General features: G+C 48.0%; 1 protein-coding gene across 1 annotated transcript; it reads left to right on the forward strand.

Annotated features, from left to right (window-relative positions):
• Positions 1-4,535: 4,535 nt before the first annotated feature.
• On the forward strand, positions 4,536-9,528 carry LOC147268802 (uncharacterized). The gene is made up of 2 exons (XM_086222970.1): positions 4,536-4,655; positions 5,425-9,528. Exons 1-2 carry the CDS (start codon positions 4,647-4,649, stop codon positions 8,893-8,895), a joined length of 3,480 nt encoding a protein of 1,159 aa, XP_086079096.1. The 5' UTR covers positions 4,536-4,646; the 3' UTR covers positions 8,896-9,528.
• The last annotated feature ends 6,683 nt before the right edge of the window (positions 9,529-16,211 follow it).

Below are 16,211 nucleotides of genomic sequence, written 5' to 3' on the forward strand. Positions count from 1 at the left end.
ACAGTTTTGTCTCGTCTCATCTCGTCTCGTCAAAGCCTCCTGCCTCACGTCAAAGCCTCCTGCCTCACGTCAAGCCTCCTGCCTCACGTCAAGCCTCCGGCCTCAAGCCTCCGGCTCCTAATAAACCTCTTTTTGCACCATCCCTACTGTCTGCACTTGGGTCTCATCTTCCCACCAAACACCCCGTACGTGACAAGGTCTCTCCAGAATTTGTCACCATCCTCTCCAGAAGGGAGGAGGATTTTACTGTGGATTTGATGGGTCCTTATTTCCTGTGTTCATGTTTGATTTGATAGGATTTGTAACGTGCTGAGACATGGAAAGTATCTTCTGTCGAACAGTGTTTCTAACATCAAATACATCAATGTATGAATGAATTTGTAGTAATTGATACTTCCCTCTACATCTCCAGTACCATAAAACTAGGATGTACTCACCAAATGTACTTGTTGTGCCTGTGGTACTACGCATATATTGGACTCGTGCTTCTGTGTGGTAGTGACATCACTGTGTGCTCTGGGCGAAGATGTCCCGCAGCCACGGTGAGTCCTCGTAGAGGCCAGGGTCCCCCAGATACTCCGAGGTCCTCTTGTAGAGGTAGAAGTACAACACAGAAGCTGTCAACAAATATTTCAGGAGGTTTGCAGATTTCAAAAACATCAAAGTGCAGGAACGTCAGCGATGTGGCTCATTTAAAGCTGCAGGAACGATGTTGATGGTATTAATCGGTGCTGAGCTCTGAGCCTTTGAAAGTATTTTTGGACAGTCGCCATCACGACCTGGACACTAAGTTGATGAGTGTTTTGTTAACCTGTCCACTGAGGTGGAACCATCCTGGGCAGAAGGAGAGGCCAAAACTCCTCCTTCAACACTGTGTTTGAAACCTGAACCAGGCCTCAGTAAAGTACTGCTCTCTCTCTCTCTCTCTCTCTCTCTCTCTCTACCTGGGGACATCTGGTAATTTACAAATTGCTCCTAAAAAGCTGTCAAAACTGCAAATCAAAGTTTCCATCTGGAAAGAGAGAGAGAAGGCGTGCAATTCCAACAACAAACACTGAGATGCAGATCAGCACAGGACGTCTGTGTTTGGCAAAATATGGCAGGAATTTGGAATTTTTACTTTCCAAATTCCAGACACGGCGCATTGGCACCAGATGAAGATCGCAGGCCTCCCCTGCAATGACTACAATCCTAGAGGTCCCAGGTGATAGGAATCCTGTACAAACAGGGTTGAAGTTGGGATTCAGCACTTTTGGTTTGAAAGACTTCTATTTCCCAGGATGCATTGCCAACCAATAGTATTGTCATATTGTTGCTAGGAAACATTCCTTTGAGCGTTTGTCAAAATGGCAAAACCCATCAGCCAATACATTTAATAGGAGTTTTCTTCCAGTGAGGACCAGCAGGGCCAAGAAGCTCAGAAGTGCTCCTGACTGAATGGTCTTCATCAGACTGCAGTGTTCAGGACCGACTGATGCATTCAGCCACAGCTCAGCTTCCAGTCTTGAACCTGGGTTATTCCTCTGTCACAGCCCCACAGGCTGGCCGGTGCACTCTGGTAGAACAGAAGAATGGAAACTTTACTCTTTTGTGAAAGCAGAAAGTTTGAATTGGAAGAAAGTTGAAATCTGGAACTCCAAATAGTTTCCATGCAAAAGAAGACCCCCCTGTTCAGGCCTTTGTCAATGGGGCTCAGCCTTTTGGTTTGACAGGAACATGCAGGTAGGATATTAAAACCAGCATGAAGGCTCTCACTGAGAACTGTAGGCCTGGTCTGTGTTTGAATAGGTCCGCCTTTGTTGACCCTTGGGTCAAGAACACAGTGTCTTGTTATCTGTTGTCATTTGCTCCATAAACTGTTCCTTCAGCTCCTAGGTTTTCTTGGCCCTCTCAGGTTGAAAGGTTGCTTTTCCTTTTTATGTTCAGTTGGCGCACCATCTTTTGTTGACTTGTTGAATCTTGTTCTGATGTTATTTTTGTTGCACATTTTGATCCTTTCATTTGAAAGAGCCCTTAGTTTGTTTTGTTTGCTTCAAATATTAAAAAAGAAATGAAAAGACCAGCAAATATGAAGCTTCAGTGGAGAATCATGGTTGGACTGTGGAGCCACAAAGGTGCTGTCACACTCACCAGCCTCTTTGGGACTGGGAGGATTTGGGGCTCCAGGGCTGGAAGGACCATGCAGCCTTTTCTCTCCTGAGAGCAGGGACATTGCTGTGGACACTGGAGGAGATGGCAGGGGTCCCATGTTGTAACCCTGGACTCCTAACATCCTAACCCTACCCCATGATGACATCTGGATCTCTCAATCATCTGCAGGGGAGGTCTTGATGTGGACTTGGCTGGCGACCACATGGTGACGCCTGACAAGCAGGAACTGGCCAGAAGGCAGTTTGAGCCACTTCCTCCCCATCTCACCCAGCTGCCTGTCTCTTGCTCCAGTGGCCAAGGTGGCGTGAATGGCCAGTGTGATCGGCTCTCCAGGATACACAGTGACATGAGCCAGCTGGGCCAGTTCAACCCCAGGAGGGGAGGTCCAGAGGATCATGGAGGGTTAAGTTGACCTTCAGGTGGTGGACCGGGACCCCAGGATGGACCCTCACCCTAAACCTGACCCCCCCATGGACTGAGCTCTGTGCAGGGATGGTGGGTAGAGATGAAGATGCACACACAGCTGTGCTGGGACTACCTGGTCCTGGTGGGACCGACTGGTCCTTCTTAGCTGTGTATGATGGTCACGCAGGATCAAGGGTTTTGAACCGGGAGGTTAAAGACCACCACACGCTGACTGTCTAGGCTGAGCTTTCTATATTCAGTGGTTTAATGTGTCTGATGTCATTTTCAGTCCAGTTGCTTATTTGAACTGTTGATGTGTGGCTCTGTTGGCCTGCTGTCCCTATGTGGTCTGCCCCTGGAGGGTCCACAACCAGAGGTCTATTTTCTGAAGTTCTCCTTTTGTTCCCCATTAGAAGAGAGGAGACAGAATTAAGATGAACTTTATTTCAAAACAAACTGGAAGGGAAAAGTTGACACACTTTCTTTGGTTGTTTTTTTTTTATTGAATCTCACTGAGATTTAGTTTTTTTTTCCTTTTTTTATTTTGAAAGTTCCTTCAGTTGTTTGTTTGTTTTATTAGTTGACTTTTTATCCTTTCATTCCAAAGTGCTTTTTGTTGTTGGTTTTAAATAATAAAAACATTTTCAGTGCTAATTGGTAATAAAATGTTGAATTTGTAGTGTAATGGTTTAATGTATGTTTTTAATATCAATGTTTTTTATACAAAATGTTTCTTTAAATAAATGTTCTTCATTTAACGACGTATTCTCCCCTTTTTATCCCTCTTAATTGTTCATTCAGTTTCTCCTACTATTTATTCCAGTTTTATCTCTCAGTTGTGAACTTCCTCTCTGCTCTTGGTCCAGGGAGAAAGCACCAGAGACTTGTGTTTGCTCCAGGTTCAGATTTAGGAAGGTTTTTGCTGCGTTTTGCTCCCTGAATTCAGCTGAAAGCTGAGGCAACTCTCCCAGGGCTGTTTGGGCCCAGAAAGTCCAACATTACCAAGCTTGGTGTCTCTGGAAAGGTCAGACTTCACCTTTCCATTGAGTCAGAGCTCATTGACATGGGATCATGCTAGCTTTGAATATCAAGTCATACATGTGGAGGAATCCAGACACAGAGAATGAACTCCAGTAGGTTGATATCTGGAGGCTTCACCAACCGTGGTACGTGACACTCAGACTCTCACAATCAGACAGACAGTGAGAGATGGTGGAAGATGTGGTTCAGCTGAGATTATTGACCTCAACTGATGAAAGATTCCCACCCAAGGGTTTTCATTAGTAACAGGGACTTTGTGAGGCCAGATAGAAATTATGATCCTGACTTAAAGGGACTCAGACCTCCAGCACAAGTTCAGTGCAGTGACTCTCTGCACATGGAGCCCAGTAACAGACACACTAAAGGTCACAAGGTCACTGTAAAAACACAGCTCCTAATATGGAAGATAAAAGCAATTTATTTTGTGTTATCAAGGAGTTTGGGTCTAAAAACAAGCCTGAAAATCTTGTCTTCTTATTTCCATCATCACTCACCAAACAAATAGAGCCTTACAGTCTGACTCCTCCTAACAACTCCCCCTGCACAGCCACTTTGTTTCAGGTGCTGCCACTTGCACCACAAATTCACAACATCTCATTTTAAAGTGAGCCTTTACGATAGGTTAAGTTGTGTTTGCTTCTTTCTCAAAAAAGCTTCCTACTTTCCATGTGATTCAATAAAATAGCTATTTAAAGCATCTGGTGACTGGAAAAGCGAGTGAATCCTAAATGTAACACTTGAGGAACGTCAGATATTCTTCCGTGATTCTCAGGTATTTGTTGAGCTTTATTTGCCTATCAGACGCAGTCAACGCGAGACTACAACTTTTACATGCGTAGAAGAAGAAGAAGAGGATGACGAACTCTGGTTGCTATGTTCGGTCTCCAAGCGCGTCATTCGCGATACGACACGACCGTTAACAAACGTCGTCACGTGAGCAAAGTCGCAGGTGCGTCAGTTCGCTCTCAGCTGCTGACAGACATCTTTACACAAACCTCACTTTTTCAAGCGAACAGAACGACTTTGAGAGGAATTTCGTGGCTTCCAACATGGCACCGGTGAGCTTGATCATGTTTTGATGAAATTCTGTGTTTTTATGTTGATTCGTTGTTTCTGTGGTTTGTTTCTCTGTTCCACTGTCGAGGCTTCGAAATTGTTCATATTCGCCGATGCGCTTTCCTTGGAATATGAAGGCTTTTTTTGTTTGAAACTCAAGTTTTCTGATAAAACATGAAATTCTTGAATGTGAAAGTTATTGTCGAAATAAGGAGTTCAGTTTCTGCTGAATGAGTGGAACCTACCGTTGAAGTGCTTCATTCAAGCTAGCAGCTCACTTGTTGGTAGACCAGTCCAAGTGAATCCGCTCAGGCTTGATATTGGTCAGAAAATCAGCTTCAGTTTGAGAAGGTTTAGGATTTGTTTGTCTGATAATATTTGATGCTGCATTGAAAACCCTTCCTAATCATTAAAAGGCCTAAATTAAACCAATGAACCTCAGCAGCTGCTACCTACAGGAGCAGAAGCTCTCAGTCTGTTGTCATTTCAACTCCATCTATAAACCAAGCAGACGCAGGACAGAAACAAAACCTGGAATCTTCAAAACCTCCACTTTGAATGCCTCCAATGAAGGAACTCCAGCAACTTAAAACTTTTATTGAAACGGCTTATCATTATTATGATGATTAGGATTATGATTGTTATTTTTATTATTATTGTTCTTCATGTCATCATCAGACTTCCTCTTGTTGCTCTAAATGTCTCCATAGTCTTCATGTGTCCTGGATGTTCAGCTGTAGTCTGATGTTCACTTTGTTTCCATCTTCACAGCGTCGGAGGCTCAGGAGGGCGGCACCTGAAGGATCCCAGGTGAGATCGCCCCCTTCCTGTCCTTCCTTTGACCCTCCAGCCTGCTCCACACCTCTCGTCCTCTCCCCTCCCTCCTCCCCTCGCCGTTTCTCCCCTCAGTTCTGCTCCACTCCTCTCGTCCTCTCCCCTCCCTCCTCCCCTCGCCGTTTCTCCCCTCCGTTCTGCTCCACACCTCTCGTCCTCTCCCCTCCCTCCTCCCCTCGCCGTTTCTCCCCTCCGTTCTGCTCCACTCCTCTCGTCCTCTCCCCTCCCTCCTCCCCTCGCCGTTTCTCCCCTCCTTTCTGCTCCACACCTCTCGTCCTCTCCCCTCCGTCCTCCCCTCGCCGTTTCTCCCCTCCATTCTGCTCCACACCTCTCGTTCTCTCCCCTCCCTCCTCCCCTCTCTGTTACACCCATCACTCCTGCTCCACTCCTACCATTCACTCTCATTTCTCCTCCTCCTCTCATTCTTCCCCCTCCTCCCCCTGCTTCCATTCTTTCACCCCCTTGTCCAATTCATCATCCTCTTTCTCCTCCATCCATTCTTCCTCGTTCTACCCCTCCACGTCCTCCCACTCCTCATCTATTTTCTCCTCCTCCCATTCTTCCACGTCCTCCCACTCTTCACCTATTTTCTCCTCCTCCCATTCTTCCTCCTCCTCTTCCTCACCCCCCTATTATTCTTCCACCTCCTCCCACTCTTCATCTTTTTTCTCCACCTCCCATTCATCATCCTCCTGCTCCTACTTCTCCTCCTCCTTCTCCTCCCAGTCTTCTTCATCCCATTCCCCCTGCTTCCTTTCTTCCTCCTCCTCCGACCTTTCCCTTTCCCGTCTCTGCCACTCCACACCTCTCGTCTTCTCCCCTCCCTCCTCCCCTCGCCGTTTCTCCCCTCCGTTCTGCTCCACACCTCTCGTCCTCTCCCCTCCCTCCTCCCCTCGCCGTTTCTCCCCTCCTTTCTGCTCCACACCTCTCGTCCTCTCCCCTCCCTCCTCCCCTTGCCATTTCTCCCCCCAGTTCTGTTCCACACCTCTCGTCCTCTCCCCTCCCTCCTCCCCTCGCCATTTCTCCCCTCAGTTCTGCTCCACTCCTCTCGTCCTCTCCCCTCCCTCCTCCCCTCGCCATTTCTCCCCTCCAGTCTGCTCCACACCTCTCGTCCTCTCCCCTCCCTCCTCCCCTCACTGTTACTCCCATCACTCCTGCTCCACTCCTCCCATTCACTCCTATTTGTCCTTCTCTAATTTTTCTTCCTCCTCCCCCTGCTTCCATTCTTCCACCCCCTTGTCCAATTTATCATCCTCTGTCTTCTCCATCCATTCTTGCTCCTTCTACCCCTCCAACTCATCTTTTGTTTTCTCCTCCTCTCATTCTTCCACGTCCTCCCACTCCTCACCTATTGTCTCCTCCTCCCATTCTTCCTCCTCCTCTTTCTCACAACTGTTCAATTCTTCCACCTCCACCCATTCTTCCTCCTTCTACCCCTCCACCTCCTCCCACTCTTCATCTTTTTTCTCCACCTCCCATTCATCATCCTCCTGCTCCTACTTCTCCTCCTCCTTCTCCTCCCAGTCTTCTTCATCCCATTCCCCCTGCTTCCTTTCTTCCTCCTCCTCCTCCTCCTCCTCCTCCGACCTTTCCCTTTCCCGTCTCTGCCACTCCACACCTCTCGTCTTCTCCCCTCCCTCCTCCCCTCGCCGTTTCTCCCCTCCTTTCTGCTCCACACCTCTCGTCCTCTCCCCTCCCTCCTCCCCTCGCCGTTTCTCCCCTCCTTTCTGCTCCACACCTCTCGTCCTCTCCCCTCCCTCCTCCCCTCGCCATTTCTCCCCTCAGTTCTGCTCCACTCCTCTGGTCCTCTCCCCTCCCTCCTCCCCTCGCCGTTTCTCCCCTCCTTTCTGCTCCACACCTCTCGTCCTCTCCCCTCCCTCCTCCCCTCGCCATTTCTCCCCTCAGTTCTGCTCCACTCCTCTCGTCCTCTCCCCTCCCTCCTCCCCTCACTGTTACTCCCATCACTCCTGCTCCACTCCTCCCGTTCACTCCTATTTGTCCTTCTCCTCTAATTTTTCTTCCTCCTCCCCCTGCTTCCATTCTTCCACCCCCTTGTCCAATTTATCATCCTCTGTCTTCTCCATCCATTCTTCCTCGTTCTACCCCTCCAACTCATCTTTTGTTTTCTCCTCCTCTCATTCTTCCACGTCCTCCCACTTCTCACCTATTGTCTCCTCCTCCCATTCTTCCTCCTCCTCTTTCTCACAACTGTTTAATTCTTCCACCTCCTCATCGTCCTCTTTCTCCTCCATCCATTCTTCCTCGTTCTACCCCTCCACGTCCTCCCACTCCTCATCTATTTTCTCCTCCTCCCATTCTTCCACGTCCTCCCACTCTTCACCTATTTTCTCCTCCTCCCATTCTTACTCCTCCTCTTCCTCACCCCCCTATGATTCTTCCACCTCCTCCCATTCATTGTCCTCTTTCTCCTCCACCCATTCTTCCTCCTTCTACCCCTCCACCTCCTCCCACTCTTCATCTTTTTTCTCCTCCCCCCATTCATCATCCTCTTGCTCCTACTTATCTTTCTCCTTCTCCTCCCAGTCTTCTTCATCCCTTCATCCCCCTGCTTCCTTTCCTCCTCCTCCTCCAACCTTTCCCTTTCCCGTCTCTGCTGCTCCACTCATCTACTTCTCTCCCCTCCCTCCTTCCCCCTCATTTCTTATCTCCGTCCTGTTCAACACCTGTTCAACACTCTTTCTCCTCCCCTTCCTCCCACTCTTCATCCTACTATTTCTTCTCCCCTCATGCATCCTCCTCTTCTTCCTCCCCCTCCTCTCATTCATCATCCTCTTTTTCCTCCACTCATTCTTCCTCCCACTCCTTGTCTATTTTCCACTCCTCCCACTCATCCACTTCATCTCCGTCCTACCATTCTTCCATCCCCACCTCCCATTCATTATCCTTTCTCCATCACCTGTTCTCCCTCGTCCTACCCCTCCACCTCCTCCTACTCTTCATCTATTTTTTTCCTCCTCCCATTCTTCCACCACCTACCCACTTATCCTCCTTGTTCTCCTCCCAATCTTCCTCCTCATCCCATTCCCCCTGCTTCCTTTCTTCCACCTCCTCCCATCTTTCCCTTTCCCGACTCTTCTGCTCCTCTCATCTCCTCCTCTTCCCTCTCTCTCTTCTTCCCACCCTCCTGCTCAATACCTGTCCACTGCTCTCCTTCCACTTCCCCCTCCTCCCACTTTTCATTCTATTTCTCCTCCTCCCCATTCTTCTGTCTCCTCATCCTCTCCCTCCTTCCCTTCTTCCACCCCCTCTTCCAGTTTATCATCCTTCTTTCTCCTCCACCCATTCTTCCTCATTATGTCCCTCCAACTCCTTACACTCTTCATCTATTTTATCCTCCTCCCATTCTTCCACCTCCTCCAATTGTCCTCCACTTTTTTCTCCTCCTAATCTTCCTCCCCATCCCACTTCCCCTGCTTCCTATTTCCTCCTCCTCCTCTGACCTCCTTCTCTACCTCTTCTGCTCCACTAATATTCTCCTCTGTCCTCCCCACTGCTCAACTCATCCTCTTTCCTCCCCTTCCTCCTCCTTCTCCCTTTCCTCTGACTCTTCCTCCTCCTGCTCAACTCAGCCCCCCTTTTCCCCTCCCTCTTCATCACTTTCAGCTCCTCTCCTTCTCTCATCTCCTCACTACGCCCCATCTTCCTTTTCCCCTTCTTCCTCCTGCAGCTCCGAATCCTCCCATTCTTCCTCCTCCTCCTGTTCATCATCTCCTTTCTCCTCCTCCTCCCATTCTTCCTTCTCATCCACCTCTTCCCACTCCCCCTCTTCCAGCTTCTCCTTCTCTCTCCTCCTGCAGCTTCTCCCTTTCCTCTCTCTATTTCTGTTCTCTAGGTTTCGTTTCCTGCAGTCCAACAGCATTTCAATCAAACATGTTGCTCTCCCCAAACTCCAACCTCCAACTCTGATTCTAAGATGATCCTCACTGACCAACATTTCTTCCACCTCCATCATAATAGAACACACTACCACTCAGATGCTGTTGCGACTGCAGGTTTTGCTTTCCCTTCCATGTGGTGTCAAAAAGCAAAAACAGACACTGGTCATGGTGCTCCTGGTTTACTGGGATGGGGTTCGATTCCCTACAGTGTCCTGCTGGCTGTTTGGCATTGACATGAAAGAGCACAGTTCTCCTTCATCATTGTACCAACTGTTACTGCAAGGGCGTAGATTCAGGGGGGGTTACAGGGTACAAGTCCCCCACAATATTTACAAAAGGTGAATTTGCCCCCCCCTCCCCCAAAATACCATGAATGATAACTACTTCACCAAAATAGGCTTTTATAATAGCACAAAGGCTCTGAACAGTCATATTATGCGTTAGATATAGCTTAAGTGGTTTTCAGAAAATTCATACACCCCTCTTTTGGAACAAACCATTTTTGTCGCTTGGCCCGCCTTTTCCAATCTCCCCCTGCACTTCGCTTTCGCTAGCAGTCACGTCTGGCTACTATGGAGTAGGAGCCAGAGCTCCCCATCTGATGATGTAAGTTCTGAATTCCCTCAGAAATCCTTCAAAAAGTCCATAAATCCAACTCTCCTTTGTATAAAATTGCACCAGGAATCATTTGCAACCATCCATGGAAGGATTAGACCTTCCATTTTTTTGTTATAACCCAATTTTAATAATGGCAATTCTGTAAACACTCACTGACTCACTGAAACAGATGGACCGAACGTTAGCCTGCTACAGTAAAGTCACCGGTACTTATTTGAGTGTTTACAAAATCCGATGTAATAAATCGGAAGGATTTTTGCTTCAAAGTGATCAGACTTGGGTCCCCTCTGTGTTGGAGTAACATAGCTAAGTTAGCTAGCTAGACTAACATTAACTAGCTTAGCCCGGTTTTGGGTAGCCCTGTCAGTGCATTGCCTGGGCTACCTTGTCACAAGCCGTTGGTGGTAACTGCCTGAGTTTACCACCGACGGCTATCTTCTAACGTCTAGCTACTGTTCCTACTGGCAATTTGTCTTTTTTTCAATTGACCTCCAAATGGTAACAGTGAGTGTGCACGTACGATACGGTAGATTTGTGTGCGCATACCGGGAGTGGCAGGATTGAATCCTGGCGGCGCGCCTGATAAAAGGGAAAACGGGTGTCTAAGAATCCACCAGAATGCAGGAAATTAAATGTATGAAACTCAAAATTTTCCCCGCCTCATTTTGAGTTCCCCCTCATACTCAAGTGAAAGCTACGCGCCTGTGTTACTGACTAATGTTTCTACTCTTAGCAAAATCTACACATTTGATCAGGTTCCAACTTGATCAGTGAGAACTAACAATTTCTACATCTTAACCAGTCGTTCCAGTGATGAAACTCTCAAGGTGCCACATCCACAAGCAGCCATCCTGGTGAATCCCATTCTCTGATGCTACGTGTGATGGTGAGAAAGACCTGATGAAATATTCAGCAGACTTTATCAGGAGGGTTGGACTCCATCGTCTCAAAGTTCAAGGAAATGATGGAATAATTGGGGCTCACAACAAGCACCAGGTAATAAATGTTGTTGTCATGTAGGACAACATCAGCAGCTGTGACAGCAAAGATGGGAAGCTGATGGGATGTGACATCAGCTGGGCTCATATTATGATGAGCAGCTGGAAATTCCTCATCTAATCAGTTGTCTTCCCTGTTCAAATCCAATCCATTTGATTGAAGCAGCACGACTGAAACAAACACAAGGGTTCCAAAGTGCAGTACAGCCAGATAAAAATACATGAAGTAACACAACGGAAGCACAATAAAACAATGAAGTCAGTAGGATGAAACAGAATGAAATAAGATCAAACAAAAAGTCAAATCGATGAGATAAAAATAAAGAGAGAGAAAACACTGTACAATCAAATAAAAGCAAATAGAATCCATAAACTAAAAGGAAGTCAACCTCCTCCTGAGTGTTAAAAGCCAAGGAGAAGAGGTGGGTCTTTAGATGGGATTGAAGAACAGACAGAGAACAGGCCTGTCTGATATGCTGAGTCAGCTTATTCCAGAGTTTGGGGCTGCAACAGCAAAGGCACGATCCCCTCTGAGCTTCCGTTCTCTCCAAATGCTGCCTAGAGAGAACCGGTTTTATTTTAGCTGCCTCCAGTGGTAGAAACTGGATTTAATGACAGAAGCGATCTGGCTGCCAAGTTGAGGTCAGGGTCCATCTTTACCCCCAGGTTTGTGATGGACGCTTTCATGTCCTGGTGTCTCTGATGTGAGTGAATGGACATTTGCCCTGAAAGCCTGAGCTGAGTCCTTTAACTGGACACTCCAATGGATTCTAGACATCATTTACATGTGAATGGTGCCACAGACATGAGATTATTAAACTGGGACTGACATACATGGGTGGATATTGTGGATACACACACACACACACACACACAACCACATCTATACACACTAAGGTACTCATAAAATGAGCCTATTTTTTGCAGGCAGTCTTGGCAAAGGCAGCACGTCTGCAGCGAGGGGTCAGGATCTCACACTTGGTTTGCTCCTTCTTCTTCTTTCCAAGAAGACGTATTGGTTTGTAGCCAACAGCATGGAGTTTCTGGAGCTGCAATGACACAGTTTTGTATATTCAGTTGAAAAGAAATGTACTAATGACAACAAAACGAACTAAACACTGATTGTTGGCAAAAATGTGACGTTCCTGTGGACAGCATCCATGCTAGCAGCCTGTAGGAGGATGGAACTTCATGGTGAGTTTCCCTTTTGTAGAAAAATGAACGGATGTGCAAACAGGAACAGTTGATGAAGAGGAAGCAGAGAAGAAAACCTTCAGGCAAACAGCAACAGTCAGGCTACAACATGAATCCCATTTGTGACGCTGGTTTTTCTTTTAGAGAAGCAAAAACTGGAGCGTCAACAATGACGATTTCTAAATGATCAAAACAGAGAGAAACCTTTGTGATTCAGTGACTGCATGGGTGAATGCTGCCACCGCATTGATGCTTGGCAGTGAATACGTTTTCAGCTCTGCAGTGTGAATGCAGTCCATTTGTTCTCTGAACTCTCCACTGCTGTGTTAGGCTGGTATTTTGTTCTGAACACAGAAACACTTGAGGCTCACAGGATTTTCCATGTGGACCACAGAACTGATGTCCAACATTATCTGAGCAGTTTAATGTCATTTTAAACCACCACCCATGAGGGTGGCTTCATCCTTGATTCATCCTCTTGCAGCCAAAGGTTTAAAACCTCAATGCAACTCCATGAACCAGGATCTCCTCATCTTCTGAACGACTACAAAGGTCCCGTTTTTTTCTCCATCAGTACAGGAGGTTCCAGGGTGCCTGGTGAGACGTTCTGCCTCATCTTCTTGCACATCGCTGCGCTCGGCGGGAATCACTATTAGCTTACAGAGTTGACTTGAACTACCTGGACAAAGGTGAGAAGCTATTTTTCCCTCTCAAGTTAGAAGATCGGCTGCACGGTGGTGCAGTGGTCAGCACTGTGGCCTCACAGCAAGAAGGTTCTGAGTTCGAGTCCCCGATTGGGCACAGGATCTTTCTGTGTGAGTCTCCATGTTCTCCCTGTTCCTGTGTGGGTTCTCTCTGGTACTCCAGCTTCCTCCCACAGTCCAAAGACATCAAGAGGGGACGAGGCTGATTGATTCTCTAAATTGACCGTAGGTGTGAATGGTTGTCTGTCTCTATGTGTTGGCCCTGCCATGGACTGGTGACCTGTCCAGGGTGAACCCTTCCTCTCACCCGTTGCCGCTGGGATAGGCTCCACCCCCCGCGACCCTTAACAAGAATGAGCGGAAGACAATGGATGGAAGTGAGAAGGTTGTTTTTGTAGCCGTGCGTTTAATAATGAAACCGTTGTTAATCATTGCTTTAAGGTGTAAACCATGTGAATAATGTCAAGGTGAGGCATCAGATCACCAAACACCCAGCAGAAACACATCTTAGCTGGAGAGGAGTTAGCGCCTTAGAGACGAATCTGCTTCTGACAGCAGGAGAAACACTTTCAAAATAAGAGAAGAAGAAAGAAACCATACGAACGGCATTGGCAAATAACGTAGTGGTGCCTCCCTTCAAAAACAAACACCAGAAAAAGATGGTGTTAACCTTGCTGTATCTAGGAAAAAGAAATGAGGACATTCTTGCTATATAGTACAGAGAAAAAGCAGGAAGCAGATATTAAAAACAAGCATTAAAGAGTTTTCTAATCACAAAATGCCTGAATCCTGTGGCAAAAAGAATAAAAGCATTCAATGGTGAATGTGGGACAATGTGATGCAGCATAGAGTCAGGATTCTTCAACGCACAGGCAGCAGAGGGAAGAGTCAAGGTTGCAGGTGTCAGAGCAATCCAGGTAAACAACAAAAGACATTTCAGTGATTGGCAGACGGTCTTTAATTGGATTGAAACAAACATGAACAATCTACCCCTCCTTAGTGCAGAATTATTTATTGATTTATTTATTTTTTTAAACCTGTCCTGTTCAGCAGCTGGGGCAAGCAGCATCAATGTTCCTGGTGCCTTGTTGTACTGAAGCAGTTTTATTCTGCATAGGAGGAATCTGATAAACTCCTCCTATTGCCATTTGTGTTTAACTTTATTAGGAATGGTACTGGTTCATTGATGAAGCGACCGGACTGAGGCTCAGGAGTGGATAGGAAGAGAGAACAAGGACAGGATAGGGAAGACAAGGGGGAGGGGGGAGACAAAGCAGCATGCTCACAGCATGAGCAGAGCCCAGGGGCACAGGGCCCCTCTGGCCTGAGATCCGACCAGAGCCCCCCAAGAGGTCCGCCAGCGGCGAGTCTTACACCCACCCACACCCCACACCCAGGCGGGGCAGCCACAGCCCACCACAACGACCCGGCCCACCGCCCCCGAACAGAGCTACCCCCCCCCCCCAACCCACGATCCCCATCCCCTCTACTCATCCCCTGCTCTCCCCCTCCCCCCAGAGCAGGCGGGCTTCAGGCTATAGGGCACCACCAGCCACCCAGCTGGGACCCTCCACTCCCCTGAGAGGCCCAGCCCACCCGCCGGGGTGAGTCGAAGGCACGTACGCCCAGGACCGCCATTCCCGGACAAAACAATCATACTCTCATCTTCCTCCATACAGGGGCTGAGTAGTCCATAGATACTGATACGGTCCAGGGCACCTCAGACTTAGTGAAACCGCCAGCGAGCGATCCACTGCACAACAGCAGGGCCCGTGACCAACCCCAGCCCAACCACCACGCCGGGAAGAGGACCAACCCCCCCCCCCCCCTCCAAAAGAGCCCCAGCCAGGCCCCCAGGCCTGCAATGGTGCAGTTAGCAAAGGAGGCAGCACTGGACCCACTCCCTGCCCCAGCTGCACCCCCCATCCCAACATGTGTGCAGGGTGCGTGTCGTGCATGGGAATGTAGATGTGATGATGTGGATGACTAGAATGTAGTTCAAATTGGCGGAGGCACCCAGGGCATGGGAGCCCCGCCGGTTGCAGACGGCAGAGTCTCCCAGTACATCCTCATGCACTCCCCCAAAGCCTAAATGTCTACGATGTGATTAAAATGAGGGGGTCCAGCCCCTCAAGGCCTAGTGACACATAAGATGTGATGTGATGGGACAGAGAGGCAATGAGAGGGGCTGAGGAATGGGCCAGACATGCAGGGGGCCAACTTCCAGACTGGCCCCGCTGACCACCCCGTCACCACTGCAACCAGCTGAAAGGGAGTCTAGCCTCTCTGATCCAGGTGTCAGATTGGAGCACCAAGGGGCACTGTCCGGAGATCCGGGCTGAGGGCCCACCACCGCGCTGTGCGAGGGCAGGGAGGGCTCAGGCCCCCAGTGTTGCCGTGCCGCCCTCAATTAAAATTCTAATTAAAAAAAAAAAGATAAATCATTGGTGCACAGCTGATGTAGTTAAAACCACAGCAGCGTCATCAACAGCCGAGCCAATTAAATTGATTGATGGCGACCCATCCAGGGTGAACCCCGCCTCTTGCTGAGGGTAGCGGGGATAGACTCCAGCTCCCCCTCCACCTCGTTGTGGTGCCTGGCTTTTGAGAAGAGCACAGGTGCTACGACTTCATAGGCTGAATCTGCTTTTTAAAGAGGCTGGAAGACAAAGGGAGGGACTCCCCACATCAACCTACAAGACACATCGTCTGAAGGCCAGACTTCAGAAGAGGCATCCTTTCTTGAGATCTCAGAAGCTTCAACAACACACCGTACTTTGTATCTGTTCACTCAACAAAGAACTTGTTCTCAGAACGAATAAACTTCTGGAAATGATTTCCAGCTCAATAAAATGATCTCATTTCACAAGAAACAACTCTGTGGAGTGACCTGAATGTAAATCTGTTGAATTAACATGATGAATGAGTGTCGCTGCTCCTCAGTTCCCAGGATGACGTCCAGCTCCATTTTGAAGGCTCCATGTAGCATATTAGCAGAATGTCCTTCCAACTTGGGACAAACATGTTGGATCAACACCCTGTATTTGTGTTCCTGTTCCACCGTTTCTAGGATCAAGTCCAGATGGAATTTTCTTACAACTTTGGACTCCCAACTGAAAACACTGGAAATGTTTGTCTTGTTCATCAACACCACTTGCATGAGTTGGGTTCAGAACAACTTTGATTTCTCCCCAAAACATGAAACATACAGAACAGAACTGTCATGGAGGGACAGCCTTTGTTTACTTCAACAACTTTCTACTCAACCCTTCTTCACTGAGGTCTTAATATGACAGAACTTCTTTACATTT

Source organism: Aulostomus chinensis, chromosome 2 (assembly GCF_037954235.1).
Source record: "Aulostomus chinensis isolate RoL2024-O1b breed Wild chromosome 2, RoL_Achi_v1.0, whole genome shotgun sequence".
In the NCBI taxonomy this organism is placed as follows: domain Eukaryota; kingdom Metazoa; phylum Chordata; class Actinopteri; order Syngnathiformes; family Aulostomidae; genus Aulostomus; species Aulostomus chinensis.